The sequence below is a fragment of the Atractosteus spatula genome, chromosome 2 (genome assembly GCF_055471065.1).
Source record: "Atractosteus spatula isolate fAtrSpa1 chromosome 2, fAtrSpa1.hap1, whole genome shotgun sequence".
NCBI classification, from domain to species: Eukaryota; Metazoa; Chordata; class Actinopteri; order Semionotiformes; family Lepisosteidae; genus Atractosteus; species Atractosteus spatula.
Genome location: NC_142707.1, coordinates 60647157 through 60663517, shown reverse-complemented (window position 1 = coordinate 60663517; position 16361 = coordinate 60647157). Strand labels below are relative to the sequence as shown.

Here is a 16361-nt window from a genome sequence, read left to right as displayed (position 1 = left end):
TGTTATCTCCACCTACATTCCACAGGTCATCTTATAACAGCACACATTCTGAGATAAAAAAACAAGCAGCCTTACAAACACCAAAAGGAAAAACACAATGAACCGAACCACCTGATTGAAAATAAAACTTGAACTAGATAAGACTAACCTTGAAAAGATTAACCCTTTTCTCATACATATAACAGTATATATACACAATGAACATTTTGGATTTGCTTCTATGTCTGAAGTGTTTTGGGAAAAAGCACACTGTATGAAGGCAAGGGATTATTCCCCGATCTTTATAATTACAAGGCAATAACACTGAAGACTCATTCCAGTAGACCCATCTAAAATATGTATTAAAGTGTGGGGGTCCTGGGGTGCTATCTGCATGGAGTTTGTACGTTCTTCCTGGGCTCTTGTGGGTATCCTCTGGGTGCTCCAGTTTCCTGCCAGAGTCTAAAGACATACTGGTAGACTAAGTGGCTGGCTGTGGTGAGAGTCTTGTGTCTGTGTGTGCCCTGCAGTGGATGGAGGGTGTATCCTGCCTTGCGCCTGTTGCTCGCCGGGATGGGCAGAGGCCGCCCCATGACCCTGAACTAAATAAAATGGTTATAAAATGATGTATTAAGTTTCCGAAAACTGGATGGTTGAATTATCACCTTAACATGTTTTAAGCAGTCTGTGCCACAGGAGAGCTGAGCAATGTTTTACGTTTAAGCAGTGCAAAGTTTGTTGCTCCCAAGCAATCGACTCTTCCCTGAACTTCTGTGCAGCTTCTGAAGCTTGTTTTGTCCTCATTTGCGCTGCTCTTTGGGATATTTCTATCTTTAATAACTCTGTTTCCAGGGTTTACTGATAAGAACACTGATAAGTATGTTTTTCTCTTTTGGTCTAGCAGTTAAGCGTGTTAAGTTTTCCATTACTCTGAGTGACCTTCCAATAAAAACACCAGCAGGCTACTGCATATACAAGCTAGCTCATGCTCTACAATATCATACCATAAGTACAGAACCCGTAAATTTACAGAAAGAGAAAAGCTTTGCATAAATTTAGCACAAAAAATAACATCACTATAGAAGTCATTTTGCTTTTACAAAAGAAACTTCCTATCTTGCAGACCAGATACACATTGTTATAGGTTGCATATTGAGTGTTGAAGGAATAAAAAGGAACTGTACAACACATAAGTATCTGTAAATATTAATCCTGAATATCCTAGAAAGAACAATGGTACAGTAAGTTCTTAATGTTGATTACGGTCATTTAGTGCCTTATACATGAGCAGGAGAACCTTAAAAACCACTCTACATTTCTAAGAAAGCCAATGCAATGTTCTTTTAATTAGTACATATTCCACTGAACTCTAGACATAGAGACCCCTATCTGGCATGTTAGAAGATTATGTTGCAGTAGACTACTCTGGAACAAAGTCATCTATCAATCTTTCAGCATTAGAAAAAAATGATCTCAAGAGTCTTGGCCAAGCAATTTTGCACATGTGGAAGAAAGATGAACTTGGGACTAACATACACTCCTAAGTAAAAAGAAACTAATACAATACTGGATATGGTTAAAACTGCTGTGAAGAAAAGATAGGTAAATGAAACCAGATCTACAAATGGTAGTAGTTAATTGTTTTGATATAACGAAGCACACTTGATCTGTTAAAGTTTGTAAAACCATCCATTTAGGATATGCAGTTACCTTTTCTGCAATAAAGCCTATTTCCAATGACAGTGTTAAAGCTACAGCTTCAATGAAGAACTATAACACATTTTGCCTTAGTTACCTTATAACAAAGAAAAAAAGTTTTCATCTCTTCTTAACAACAGTTTTCACCTACACAAATTACCTTATGTGTCATAAAAAAGGCAGGCACACCTCATGAGTTGCCGGAGCCAAATGAGAAGTTACTCATCGGGTCTGCAAACAAGAGACCGTTTGGACACTTCAATCATTCACTGTGAGCTTAGCAAAGAAAAAATTTATGAGGAATAGAACTTAAAAATAGCAGACAAGCAGCATGCCTGTTACCTCGGCAACCAGTGCCACTTCAAAGGTTATTGTACTCTGATAGATGTAAACTTATTTTCGGCACTGGCCTTTTCAGCACGGTTGCACTGGTCTCTGTGGAATGGCGGTTGCATTTTGTATCCAGACAGTAAACAACATGCTTGACAATGAAAATGGTATTGCATTACCAAATAACTATTAATAAAGTCAGTAGTAAACAACAATAAAGAAAAGAAGACATTTCTCAGTTTTTATTTTTGAGCTACCAGGACATGGAACAGGCTCCTTAGCAATATACTACATAAATACAGGCAGTGAATATACTACATAAAAAGAAGATGAGCAAGTTTTGAAATCAATACTTAGAAGAAAATCTGCTCCCAGCAGCATACAATTCACTTTGTCAGGCATAAACTACAAGGACTGAGCAGTGCTAAAAAAGGATTACCAAGTTAGCTGGGTCTGTTTACTGAATGCATAAAGAATTAGGTTGCAAACAGAAGGCAGCAGTATTGCATACTGACCAAGCTTTAATGCGATGCCAGATTACTAACAAAAATAACTCCTAATAAACAAATGGGAATGGTGCTAAAGGAAAGTTCAATGTCAAAGGCAATGAGGAGGTAAATACCAAGTTCATTTTCTAGGTCGGACATGTATTACTGTAGACACAGTGGTACCGTTAACTCACAACGTACACTGCAACATGGGCATGCGAATGACCAGTGCTGAAGACCGAATAAAAACATATATCCTGAAGCTAATGTAACTTGTAAGAAGCCCGGCGTGTGTCTTAAAAATAACTTAAGAACCCTTTTGAGGAACAGAAGGCTGCAAGAGGAAATTGGTTCAGAGATCTAGTTAGTCTTCAGTCTTTCCTATCCTCATCTAGTGACTCCAATGTCCATCCTTTACATGTCAGCTGGGCCCCTGGCTGCTTTAAAGAAGTAACCATGAGATTGGTTAGTTCACACCAGAAGGCTGCAGGTTTATTCACTCTTTGTCCTTTTCAGCATTGAATTAAACTCTACCGATCGCTTTGCAGTTCTCAAATCGACACAGATTCACACCTCCTGTGAACATTTATATCTAAACTTAAAACATCTTTCAGTAGCACAGCCAAAAATAATTCCAAAGAGCCAAACCAGAAAATGCCATGTTTAACTAGTAGTTAACTAGTCTAACTAGTAGAGCTTAGAAAATAAAAATAAAAAGGAATAAAAAAGCACTGTTTCAGGGCATTTGATACCATAGAGAGAATTCTAAAACAAGATCACAATGTACCAGACCCACACACAGAGATGAAACAGGATTAAAAACAGATAGTCATCGCTCATCAAAACAACATAAGAATTATTTAACCGCCTGAAGTGCACTGCACTTTATTTAGATGCTGAAAAAGCCTTTGATCCATGTGAATGGCATTATATACTAAACATACTTCGTACGTTTTCATCTTTGTTTTAAAGGAACAGATTTGCTGTAAAACAAAATTAGTAGCTATTGTAACTTCACTACATCTATGAATTGGCTTCATTACTCTGCTCTCCTCCCCACTGAGAGCTGATGTGTGGTGAGTGTTCTGGTGCACTATGGCTGCAGTCGCATCATCCAGGTGGGGCTGCACATTGGTGGTGGTGGAGGGGAGTCCCCATTACCTGTAAAGCGCTTTGAGTGGAGTGTCCAGAAAAGCGCCATATAAGTGTAAGCAATTATTATAATTATTATTATTACATCCCAAATTATATTATAGAGGGTAAATTGTGCTCCGTGTACAAGAAGCTGATCATTATTAACCGTAATTACTTTCAATAAATCAGATGGGGAAATAAATCAGATGGGAATGAAGACATCTCTATTCTGTTGGAAATAATGTTTTATGTTCTTTTGAACCTGAGAAGACAAATGGAAAATATGTGAAAAAGCATTTAAAACCAAAAACAGGAGGCGCTTTTGGGATGTGCGAGCATGGAACAAGGAAGAACTGACACCCCAGATTTTTTATAGAAATGGCTGGATTAATAAACTACTAACTACAAGATGGCCCAGATGGACTGTACGGCCTCCTTGTATGTAATCTTTCTTATATACAGTACAGAACAAGAACATTATAGCAACAGGCAACAAATTGCAAAAGTAAACTGATAACCATGAATACATAACTTGGAAAACTGCAGGACAGAAATGCAAAAAAAGTTAAAAGGGCCATTTTAACAGAATTAGATTAAAGGGATACGTGACTGGTGGGCAAGATCTAAAGTGAAAAGCTGCCTGTCTTGTTTCTGCTATTCGCAGATGTTTAGTGTTTTTGACTAAAAACCAGTCTAAGTAAATAACGTTTAAGGGATATTAAGTGACAAATGAACAGCATAAGTATACTAAATATACTGAGTAGGTATCCAAAATATACCGAATAGGTAGCAAAATATACTGAGTAGGTATGTTCACTTTTTCCATTTCAGCATTGAGTTAAACTCTACCAATTCCTTTGAAATTTGCAAACTGACAAAACTCTCAGTGGTACCATATAATCTGTCAACACTCCTCTACACAGGCAGAACCATGAGTTCACAGAGAAGGATTACACTCCAAATTCAATTAGGTCCTGACAATGCTGCTATTCATAATTCACATAGACAGCACTAAGGGAGAGCATGCAACTTCAAGAGAATTTAGAACCTTACGTAACTACTGACTTGGAAAACTTTTATTATTGGAAATCATGCCCAATAATAAGCAACACATCAGCTGAAACTTCATTCAAAATATTAAAAGCACGGTCAATTGTACCATCCACCAATCCAATTAACTCTGAGCCAACAAATTGGGATGAATTCAACATTTATAAAAAAAACCAACACGAAACACAGCTGAATTTGAACAGTTAGGGTTCAACAGTTAGGGACTGGTTTTCCCCCAGTCCAAAGACATACTGGTGGGTTAAATGACTTCTGGGAAACCTGGCCCTGGAGTGCGTCTCTGTTTGTCTGTGTGTGTGCCCTGCGATGGACTGGAATGCAGTCCAGGGTGTACCCTGCTTGTACCCACTGCTTGCCAGGATAGACTCCGGCTCCCCCGCAACCCTGAACCGGAAGCAGCAGCAGTGAGAAGATCGATAAACGGAAAAAAGAAAAGGCACCTACAGAGTAAAGGAAATCTTTTTTTTCTTTCCTGAACGTGTTCGGAAAGTATCACTTCCTCAAAAATAATTTTAAAAACTGCTAGATAATTACTTTTGTTTTCGCATAAGGAACTTGCAAGGGAGTCTATTATCAGCATGAGAAAGAATTCTTGAAAAAAAACAATAAAGGGAAGGAGGTGTGAAGAAGTCATTGTATAACATAACAGATGACTTATTTGATAACTGTCCTCAACACGCAAGATGTCTAATGTCCAGCTTTCCCTACATGATCTGAGCAGGAAAACCCCTTTGAAGAATGCCTGGCAGCCAATGAGATCCACAGGCAATAAATTACAAGTCAAAATACTCAACAGAACATACTATACACCAGACAAGTTAAAGACAGGTGTGCGTGGTAATGCGCACTTCAAGAAAAGGAAGTGTTAAGGTACACAAATATACATTACAGAAATGGTAAAACATCTAAAAAAGTGCTTATCTAATTAAACTGGTCAGCCAGCTTCTCCTTTCACTTACAGTTTTTCGAGATTTAGCTAACTACACTATGTCCTCTAATAAAAAAGAAAACAGTTGTATGTGACATTACATAAAATATTTTTTTTTAATTTCTCATACATAGCACCATATTTCTGGGAGCTGAGCAAATGAAGCTATTATATTAAGTAAGCTAGACACAATAGCTGTTAGTCTACAAACTGGATGAATTTACACATGCTTTAAAATTGACAGTCTACAAAAGGAAGATTTAAAGGTTTAGGCACTTGAAACATCATATTGATTTTAATTTGTTTATTTGCTTAATATTTGATAAGTGTATATCAAAATTAATGTGCTGTACTGGGGGAGTGGGGTCTCATTCTTTGTGAAAAATTAGTCATGAAGAAAATCAAGCAACGATTTCTGTAATTTCTTCTGTAATCAAGCAATGAGCAGCCTGAGGACGTAATCTATAAACAAGTGTTGAAACGGAAGCATGCAGTGGTTAGATCGTGAGAAATTCCAAGGAATGCCACTTGGAAATATTACTTATATGCCCTTCATCCAGTAAAACTTCAACATTATATCAAATAAAAAAGCATAGAGCTACACTTGGTGTACAAAGTCAAAATAAAAAAAAAACATTTTTAATGATTAATTTTATGTGCATTTAAAAGCCTCACCTTGAATGCTGAGCATCTGGCCAAGTTTCAGAGCTGCTCCGCGTACCTTGCACAGGGTGCGGACAATTCTTTCTGCGTTTGCTTCCGAGAGAAAAGGGCTGGAATCCAGGACGGCTTTTTTATCCCCTAAGAGAAGAATATGCCGGAGTCAGGGTGGGTTAACTAACATTGACCAATTCCGCTCCTTAGTGAAATATTCATTTTAAACATGAGCCATTTCCCTTTCATTGTCCAAGTTTCCCCATTATTATATCTGAGACAGATTTAGCTCATCCTTTGCCTTTTCCTTTACTACTACAGCAAAAGGAAAATATTTTAGCTTTACTATCTCCGTTCTACTATCTTGCCAGTGCTTTACTATCTCCGTTTTGGCCTTTCCAGCACTTGTAATGCATTGAATGCCTTTTCTTTTTGTCATTTTATAATGCTTCCAACTTCTATTTTTTAAGTGTTCCAATAAGCCACTTATGCCACTGCTTTCTGCGACAGGGATTTATTTTTGGCATGAATCTATTCTGTGAGTCAAGCAGAAAGTTTAGTGGACTCCTCGTATATCTTATCTCATATCACTACTCTTAAACACAGAGACAAACCAAAAGTACTAGGTGAAAGAGAACATCCTTATTCTATGGCTGTGCACGCTACATATCACAATCTTACGTTGCTCTTAACTAATGCACAGTGCAGAGTGTGACTTCTAAACTCCTCCGACTTCTCCACAGCGTTGGCCTTTGAATTTCATGTCACAGCATCAGCAGCAGCAAAGCTACATCACATACAGCTTTGCTCTGCCCCCTGCCAAGATTTGAACACAGTTGCTTGAAGACTCGGAGCAGACACGGCGCCACTCTATAGTCAGCAGCTGAATCCTTTGAGCCGCAGGACCAGGTCCTCTCCAGCAGCTGAATCGTGGACTGTCTAGGTTTCGAGGCGGTCATGTCACTTCTGTAAAATTCTCTGTGTGCTGTGCCCTGTTTCACAAAGCAGTGTCTTAATGCCAATGGGGTTAATGCTTTGGGATGTTGTCTACTATCTTATACAAGGCTGTAATGTTACTCTTTTTATGGATGACGTTAAAAATACGGGTCTGTCCCCGTTTCTGAAATTTATTCTATTTTAGGGAGGCCTCTTTACTGGGAAGGAATCACTGTTTGGCCAAGCAATGGCACAGCCGTGACAGATAATGGTGTCCCTGTTCATCCAATGCACATGGATCACGAAGACGAAAATAAAGAAAGGAGTGGTGTGTCATTCTATTTCAGATTAAATATTTCTGAATTACTGCAGATTTCATATATTGAAAATGTTCTTCTGTAAAAACAATATTAGAGCACCACCAAAGACAGGAGTCAGATTTTTAGAGCTTGCCGATTACTTCTTACCTTCCTTCTGAAAATACATATTTGGTGAAGGAATTTTTACTTACTGCAGACCAAAGATTATATGCGTTTTGGATTTCTTGTTTTAAAATTACATGTATGATATATAAACCAGCCAAAAACCAAAAATATTTACTTAACCCTAATTAAAGGTGCATGTTGAGATGCATCCTTCAATTATAATTGTATATAAGCGCTTTCCAAGAAACTCAAAGCGCTGAGCTCAACGGCTTCCAGGCCCTTTCATATTGCTCTCAAACTGTAAAGTAAAAAGCAATTATTACAGTTCTAAGCACTATCTTGTCTCATATACTGTAAAGCTATCAGGGAAACGTTCACAGATTCAGGGGGAAGAGAACTGCGCTCTACGCAATACAAAGCAGGTCACGACACATTGTGAAGCTCAGAAAAACAGCACCAATTTTTTGGATAAGCTTCTTGACTATTTTTAATCAAGAAAAAACAGCATTGCGCATTTATAACACTGGATGTGTTTCAACACTCAAGTTTTTAATAAGTTTCTCAAATATTATGCACAAAAAATAGACTAAATACATTCTGAGATTATACCATTATTTCCAATTTCACAGACCTTAGGGAATCATGAGAAATAACATCCACCAGACTTTTTTGTGCATCATTTTTTGTATATTGCGAGGGCAATATATTTTGTCAAATGGTAGGAAAAGGGACAGGTCATCACATCATCACATCTTACCATTTCGATCCTCTGACCTCAGGCTCTTCTTGGCCACTTCAGCCAGGGCCCCGATGCCAAGACCAACAGCCAGGCCTAAGACACAGGGGGACAACACACACACAACTCTTAATACGTCTGACTTGTTAAGTGCAGATGTACGAGACGGGTTGAATCTTCTCATTGTTCACTAGGAACTTCACCATCTTTACATTAATTATAATTAAGGCACACCATCATCGCGGGGAAAAAAAAAACATTAACACTGGCTCCAACACGCTACAATTAAAATGGAACAAAATATCTTAAAGCAGTCCAAAAGTCTGAAAATCAGAGGCTTGATCAGTGGCTGTTTTTGTAACTCCAACACAAAAGACTACTGTGGGAAGGGCATATGGAATAAAGTAAAATAAAGTTTAAATTAACACATTGACTAGACAGAACTGTAAACTAATCGGAACATCTTTGTCAGCAAAATATTATCGCTGGTATCAACTAAGGTCTTATTTCAATTGAGTGGCATAGGATTCTGATTTTTTTCTAAAAATTGCTGTTTATTTTTAAACGCAATTCTCACACAACCTCTCAGTCCTCAGACTTCATGTTTTAAAATATATGGAATAATTTCCATAAATGATAACCGCCACATTCAGTTCTTTTTGTCAGGCCGGAAAAACAAGAAAAAAGTTAACAATGTAATTCTGCATAACACAGAATGACCTTTTTATAAAGATACAACAAAACAAATATGAGCTGCTGGTTATCAGCCTTGTGCTTTCAGAGTATCTAAATTATCAGCAGCAGCTCAGAAATCATTAACATAGGCACTGTGGTACAATTAAATAGGTCCTAACTGTGCAGTATCATAAAGGAAGAGTCGTGGTTGTTTACAAGTATTTAAAGCAAAATATGACCTTCTGATAAAGATACCAGCAGTACAACTCACAACACTAATGCAGCCGTAATAAGAAATACAGCACGTTTCTATATGACTCTTCTTTGACAATCTTATCATTACTCATTTCAGAAAGGGCATCAGCACTTGTGTTGACATATACTGTTTGATAGTGGTCCGACTTCACTTTTCCCATTTGTTTTTCTTCAGGGGTAGATTTTCTTCTAGAAAGCATTTACAATAACTACAAAAATGTACAATTTGCCATATGGTATCATTAAAAACCAATACACTTGGGGCCGAAATCCCAAAAGATGCTACAGTACTGACTGACCAACCTGGTTAGATCTTGCAACTAACTGACCTCTTCAACCACCTTTCTGATTTCATTGGATTTGTTCAGCTGTGTTACAAAGTTCATAGTGCTGACTATGTAAAAAACAAAGAAAACCGGGCTTTTCACACTACAGAAGTTCAGGTGAGGTTGCAAATCCACTCCATACCTAACTCAAGTAATAAGCCCAATGCGACTATGTCGATATTTTGACAAGATTTCCTTTTGAAACATTTTTTTTGCATTAACTAAACAGAAACATTGTCAAGTAACTTTTAGTGTCTAAATCACACTTTGACAGATTTTTGTCTCCTGACCAAGTAAGCCAAGAACAACAGTACCTGAACGAGCTTCAAAGGCATTCTACTAAAACCAAATACTAGAACCAAATGTTCAGTTATAAAATGGGGAAAATATTCCTCCAAGCCAACTGTAATGAAAACCTAAATAGAAAAACATCATTAGGGTATTATACCTCTTCGTCAGGTCGCCCTGTTATCATGTTACAGAAATAGTTACAGTAATGTTACCAAATAAAACAGGTGATGAGAGGCTTCACGAAGTCTGTCCAGAATATGACGGTAAGCATGATTTAGGAAACTCACCAAGCTACTTTGCAAGCTAATCGTGAACATTAGTCAACTGCTTTCGCATCAAAGGGCACAACATTATATATGCAGCACAGATACAGTAAGTACTTTTTCGGAAAAAAACTGTCAGTACTTAAAAAGCTTCTAATGTTCTGATTATTGATAAAGGTACCTGAGTGTTAGAATTTCAACAAAAATGCATCACTTAGCACATGGAGTCCACATATACACCCTTGTTTATTGAAGCTAGCCCATTTAAGTGGCACCATTAAAAAGTGAACTTCTGCTGCGATAATATACAGAATAAATATCAGAAGTCACTCCAATACCCCCAGTATTTTAACATGGTTACTTAGTTCACTGCTCATCTCAGATAATAAATTAGAACTTTTTTTTTCTTTGAAAAATGTATTTCTCAACACATAGAGGGTTAACACATTGGGCACAGGACAGGAAATATGCATTCTGGGATCTTCCAGTTTATCAGTGTCACAACAACAATGTATCATCGCCCAATCCGTCTCAGAACTTGAATCACCACATCACTAAGTTATACTTACCCGGTATTGTGCGAGCTTAGTGGAGGCCAAGAAGGTACAACCACATTAACATCTAACATTCCTAGGCTGCAACAGTCCTGAATGGGTGGAGTTCCCATTTTAGCTGATCTCTGCTGCCACTTTTGCGCTGTTAATATTAATGGGCTTTCAGTAAATGTGCTCAATGTTAACCAGTTCTATTTTAGCATACTTGTTATGGACAACTTAAAAACAGGAAACACACTAGGACATTTTCTCCCTTCAGAAACCATTTCATACATGAACAAAAGAAAAAAATAAGCATTACAATAGGAGGAGGCCATTTGGCCCATCTTGTTCAACTGGCAGCTACTAGCTTCAGTGATGGGAGGATCTCATAAAAGGTATCAACTTCTACAAAGTAGCTGAGCAGCTTGTTCCAGACTCTGACAACAAATTTTATAAAAAGTGTCCTGCTCACAGTCTTCCACAACATGGGAAGCATGTTACAAAAGACAGTGAACAAAGAAAGTTATGACATGCTAGTAAGTGGGCTGTCATGTCCTGAAGTAACATACAGTTGTTACCATTTACACAGCTGGGAATTTTGCTGAAGCAATCTTACTCAAGGGTATAGGAGCTGAATCCCCATTTCAAGTACGACCCCAGAAACCTAATCACTATTCAACAACAGAAATGTTCAACAAGAAAAAAAAAGGGCAATACTGAAATCTCAGGTGATGTGAAAAAAGGGTGTTTTCTGCTCTGGCTGGTTCTCCCACATGGTGCAAAGACCAAAGCATGGGATCACGTGTGTATACACTGTACCAATAAAGCATGTTTAAGCTTCCCCACCTTAAAGGCCTTGCGCAAGAAAATAAAAACACTGCACTGCTAGCAGAGTATAGTATTTCACCTGAATCTTGAACACCACTTAAAGGGACAGTTTATACCTCAATCACTACTCCCTGCAAGACAGGAATGGCAATCTATTAGGAGAAAAATACAGCAGGAGCTACAGCACCTTACAAGTCTGCAGAAGAACACACACACAGCACAGAGAGAAACTGGAGCGAACATTTCCAAACCAACATTTTCTTTACAAACCAGTTATTAGTCATATTTAGAATACATGATAAAAAATGTAGCACACAACTACGACAGACTACTTTTAAAGTTACATCCAGTTTTGCGTAAGAACTTATTACTGTTCTCTACTCTAAAAGAAACTTATCTTCGACTCCTGTCTTACAACTAAATTATGATATGATATACAATGATTAAATCATTAATGATATAAACTCATCTCAAGTACATAACATCCTCTAAAGCACTGCTTAAAGACTTTTCGTAAATAATAGTGCATTTGACTTTTTATGTATAATTGCCATTTTAAAAAAAAACAAACAACAAAATAATGTACAGTGCCTTGCAAAAGTATTCAGACTCTTGACCAATTCTCTCATTTTAGTGAGTTACAAATCCTACATTAACATTTTGTTCTCTGTGATATTTTTATTTCAAAGCACTGAAACTCAAAATTACTTTGTTATGTAATTCAGTAAAATGAGAAAATTGGTCAAGGGTTTGAATACTTTTGCAAAGCACTGTATTTGTACTTGCTTGAACAGAGCAGTTTTAAATTAAAAATAGGATTGGGACAGAAGTAGCCGACCAATTTGTGAATTTTTTGAAAAAACTTTTGGAAAGGGGTTTGCTGGCTACACCACATGTAAGTGTTCCATTTACATGCAGGAATTTCTTTCATGTCATTTCGTGTACCTGTCAACGTTAAGTCTGAGAAGGCACTAGATAAGAGCAAGAACAGCACCAAACCATACAATATGCACCTTCTGCACACAACAGGTCATTTGGCAACTTAGCTTCCTTGAGACATTGGGTTCAGTTGGTTTCTGTCCAGGCGATTTGAATTTTGCTCACTATTCGACTCATGTTACATGTCAACTGAAAATTAGTCAGGCATACCAACACTGTATAAAGCACTGTATAATGCTTTTAATATTGATAGTGATCCCACGTTCTGGGAACTTTTTCATACTTTTACAAAACCTACAGGATACCTGAAACAATATTGCAAAAAAATGTCATTGAATGCAATTTTTTAGACACATGGCCAAAATACACTCAACCCATTATTAACATATACTACACAGCAATTCCCCACTTAGCACTGCTTTAACTAGCACCAAATAATCATTGCTCTCTGCCTTGGCCTTTATTTCTAATTACTCCAAACACACCTGCATAAAAGCATGATGTCTGGGACATGCATGCAGGACACGCAGAAGCACATAGTAGCAGGGTATACAACTACAGCCTGCGCTAAGTGTGCTCTGTCTGTGCTGAAGGGAAAATTCTGACTGCTTGCAAGGATACTGTTGGGCCAGTGTCTTTTGCAGTTGCTCAACAAGAAGTGAAGGAAGAGGCTCAGCCTGGCCCATGCAGCTCCTCCCCTCAGTCTCCCACCAGCGCCAGGTTGGAGGAGTGAAGGCAGACAGTTAATCTATACAAACAGTGACAAAAAACACTGGTGCAAAGTCAAAGTGTAAGTATTTCTTTTCTGACTTATTTTAGAAATAAACGCCTTTCTGTATAAATGTGTTATGTGGTAAAAATTTTGGTAATGTCACTACCGATAGACCAGTAAAGCCCTCCTACAACATCCTTGGAAGAAAGTGCACTCTTGGGGAAAACATCCCCATTCAACCCAGGCTATAATTGCCTACAATTTATATAATAAAGTCCCAAAGAACTCCTTTCGCTGGAATACAACCTCAGAGTTGAGAGAAAAACTGGTTTACTACAAACCAATAGGGAGCTTTCACAATAATTCAACACAAAAGCCCAATGAATGATTCATTACAATTACTGCATTATACTCTTGTCATCAAGTGGGCACATATATATATATATCCCTTCACAAGTTCCATGTTGAGCCTTTTGCGTTTTATAAATGGTTTTTGGTCGGTAATTTCCAGATTGCAGACTGATGGTGCCCCATGCAGCATCATGCTTGGTTATACAGTGTTCCCAATTATGGAAACCTAAAGAGTCTTACAAAATTCAGGAGTTTTAATCTCTTGATCTTCATGCACCAAATCTGATCTGGTGCAGGACAGGTGGATTGGTCGTGCGATTTGGCCTCCATATTGGACTTCCTCTGTGTGAACACTGGTCTATATTTCCCCAAACACAATGAAATGCAAACCTAAAACAACCATTCCATGCTCCATACAAACACCTCTCACTCAATGAGACTCCCCTCCAAGTTTCAAGCTAAGGATCCCCAATATATGGTGAAATAGCCACAATGGAACTGGCATTCAACCAGGTCTTTACTGTGTCAATAGCACAACAGCAGCATCTAAAGCTTGCATTTCCTCACTGGCACCACAGTTCTTGAATGTTACATATAATTTATTAGGAAAGGCCAGCATCCAGTCATGCTAACAGCAGGAAAGCTGAAACCACTCTTTAAGAGTACTAAATGTGAAAGCACACTGAGTCTTTGTTACAATGGAACGCAAAGGAAACTATTTGGTCCGTCAAAAAATAATTTAAAAGCTCAGTAGCACTTCACATTTCCTGCCACAGATATCCAATGATGACAAGTGTAAAAAACCACCTTTACAGCATCTCAAGCTTGATGTTTGCTGTAATTTGATATAAAAAGCAAAAGGCACGAAGCTATAAGATCTATGTTCCAGAACTGCTGAAGCAGAGCTTGCCAAACAAGTTTATCCATCAAGCTTTTCAGATATGCACACCAAGTACTCAGAGTCCTGTTTTAAAGGCAAAAGATAAAGTATGTGGTTAAGTAGGACACGAGAACTGAAGTGGCCCCTTTTAAGACAGAGCAGATGTTAAATGTTCAGGGACTTGATAACGCTTTCATATAGTCCCACATCCAGCATTCAGTTTAGTAATGGGATTGAGGTGCAGATTAAAACCAATCTGTCAGTCTGCTCCATTCTAATTAACACACTAACTTTGCAAAATCAAACTTCAGACCTTTCCTAATCTTGTTAAGACAAGTATCCCCGGTCTAAAAAGAATGTCCTACACTAACAGGCTAATAACTGATTCTTTTTAGTCATGAACTGAAAAAACTAGAGAGGGCACGATTTAAGTAATCAAAAGGCTCAATGGCACTGACAGTCAACCCTACGACCTACTGTACTTCAGGACCAATAGTGAAAAATGAACTTCAGGGCACAAGCGGAAAATATGTGGAAGAGCTTTGAAAACTGAGAACAAGAAGCACTTTTTTTACACAAAAGGCTGTGGGTGTCTAAAATAAGTTAGCCAGTCATGATTTCAAAGCCGACACCGTGATGCAAGCAGTCTGTATACGGATGACATCCTCAGACTAGTTACTCAGAAATTTAGTTGAGTTAGAAATCCTTAACGTTGCTGGGACAGAATGTTAAAATAAAACAACTGTGCAACACTCTCTACCTGGTAACCCTCAGAAAAACAATCTGTAATGTCCAGTATTATTTGCCTTGTCTGTCATTGAACATTTATTATACACTACATAGAGAAAATTTGCAACAGACAGAAAAGCGATTTAATTTGGGTATCTATAACAGTTTGTTGTTCGTTTTAAATAGGTCTTAGTTGAAAATTAGTTTCACTTTAGATTTAGATTCACTTTCAACGTTTCACATGTTGAGAAACATTTTAAAGAAATGCAGAAATCCAGAAAAATGTTTTGAGAAAGATTTGAGTAAATCAATGTGTACAACACACCCAACTTATGGTGAAATCCCCATTGTCTTCCAACATGGTTTTAGAAAGGCAAAAAAAAACTTCTGTTTTTCTTCCTAGAATAATGCTCTGATTATGTTTTAGTTTTGCTGCATTGGTACAATCCTGCATCTGGACATGAGACAGGACGTTGGTTAAGTCAAGTGTTTTACAGCAAAATGACCGTGCTGCAACCTGCATTGTATGTGCTGCCATGGGCATCTGTAATCCCTGAGAGATTATTTCTGCTGCATATATTTTTTATACTTGTTCACCAGTATATCAGTGATTTACATCGATTTAAACAGACTTGTAAAAACATTCACTTATTGTACTAAGTTTACACAGCTATTAGTCACCCTAGATAAGGCTGTAATAAAAACAATAAATATAAATATTTAAATGATTTATGTCATCAATTCACTGTACATTATAACGCACTATAACCCAGTAAATTCCCCGCTGATATGGGTTCTTCATAATTAAGAATCAGCAAATCGTAAACTTTCTTTCAAAACAAGAGGTAAGCCAACAGATACAGTATATCGACATCTGCGAAACCCGACATCTTTAGTGGGTTCCACCACTTTAGTAGTTACTGTGAGTTACCCGAGTACAAGAAATTGAAATTCTGACAACCAACTTGCATTTAACATGACCCCTGGGTTTTTGTTGGCAGCATAAATGTTGTCTAATTGACAAGAGAGGTCAGTTACGCATGAAAGATGTTCATTCGTCTTAAATGCTAATTTGAGAACTGTATTTACATTTTATTTTTTTCACTTCCATAAAGGTAAGGTGTAACAAATGGATGTAGAAGTTGCAGTATGAAGAATCAGCAAAGACAGACACACAAGAAGGACTACTGCGATATTTCC

General features: G+C 37.7%; 1 protein-coding gene across 1 annotated transcript in view; it reads right to left on the bottom strand.

The window, feature by feature from the left end:
- Positions 1 to 16361, bottom strand: part of coq8aa (coenzyme Q8A, genome duplicate a) — a 47585-nt gene that overhangs the window by 14079 nt on the left and 17145 nt on the right. The window contains exons 5-6 of the mRNA XM_088928860.1: positions 8398 to 8472; positions 6301 to 6426 (exon numbers count right to left, since the gene is read on the bottom strand). Of these exons, the coding sequence (XP_088784986.1) occupies positions 6301 to 6426; positions 8398 to 8472 (201 nt within the window). The remainder of the gene's footprint in view (positions 1 to 6300; positions 6427 to 8397; positions 8473 to 16361) is intronic.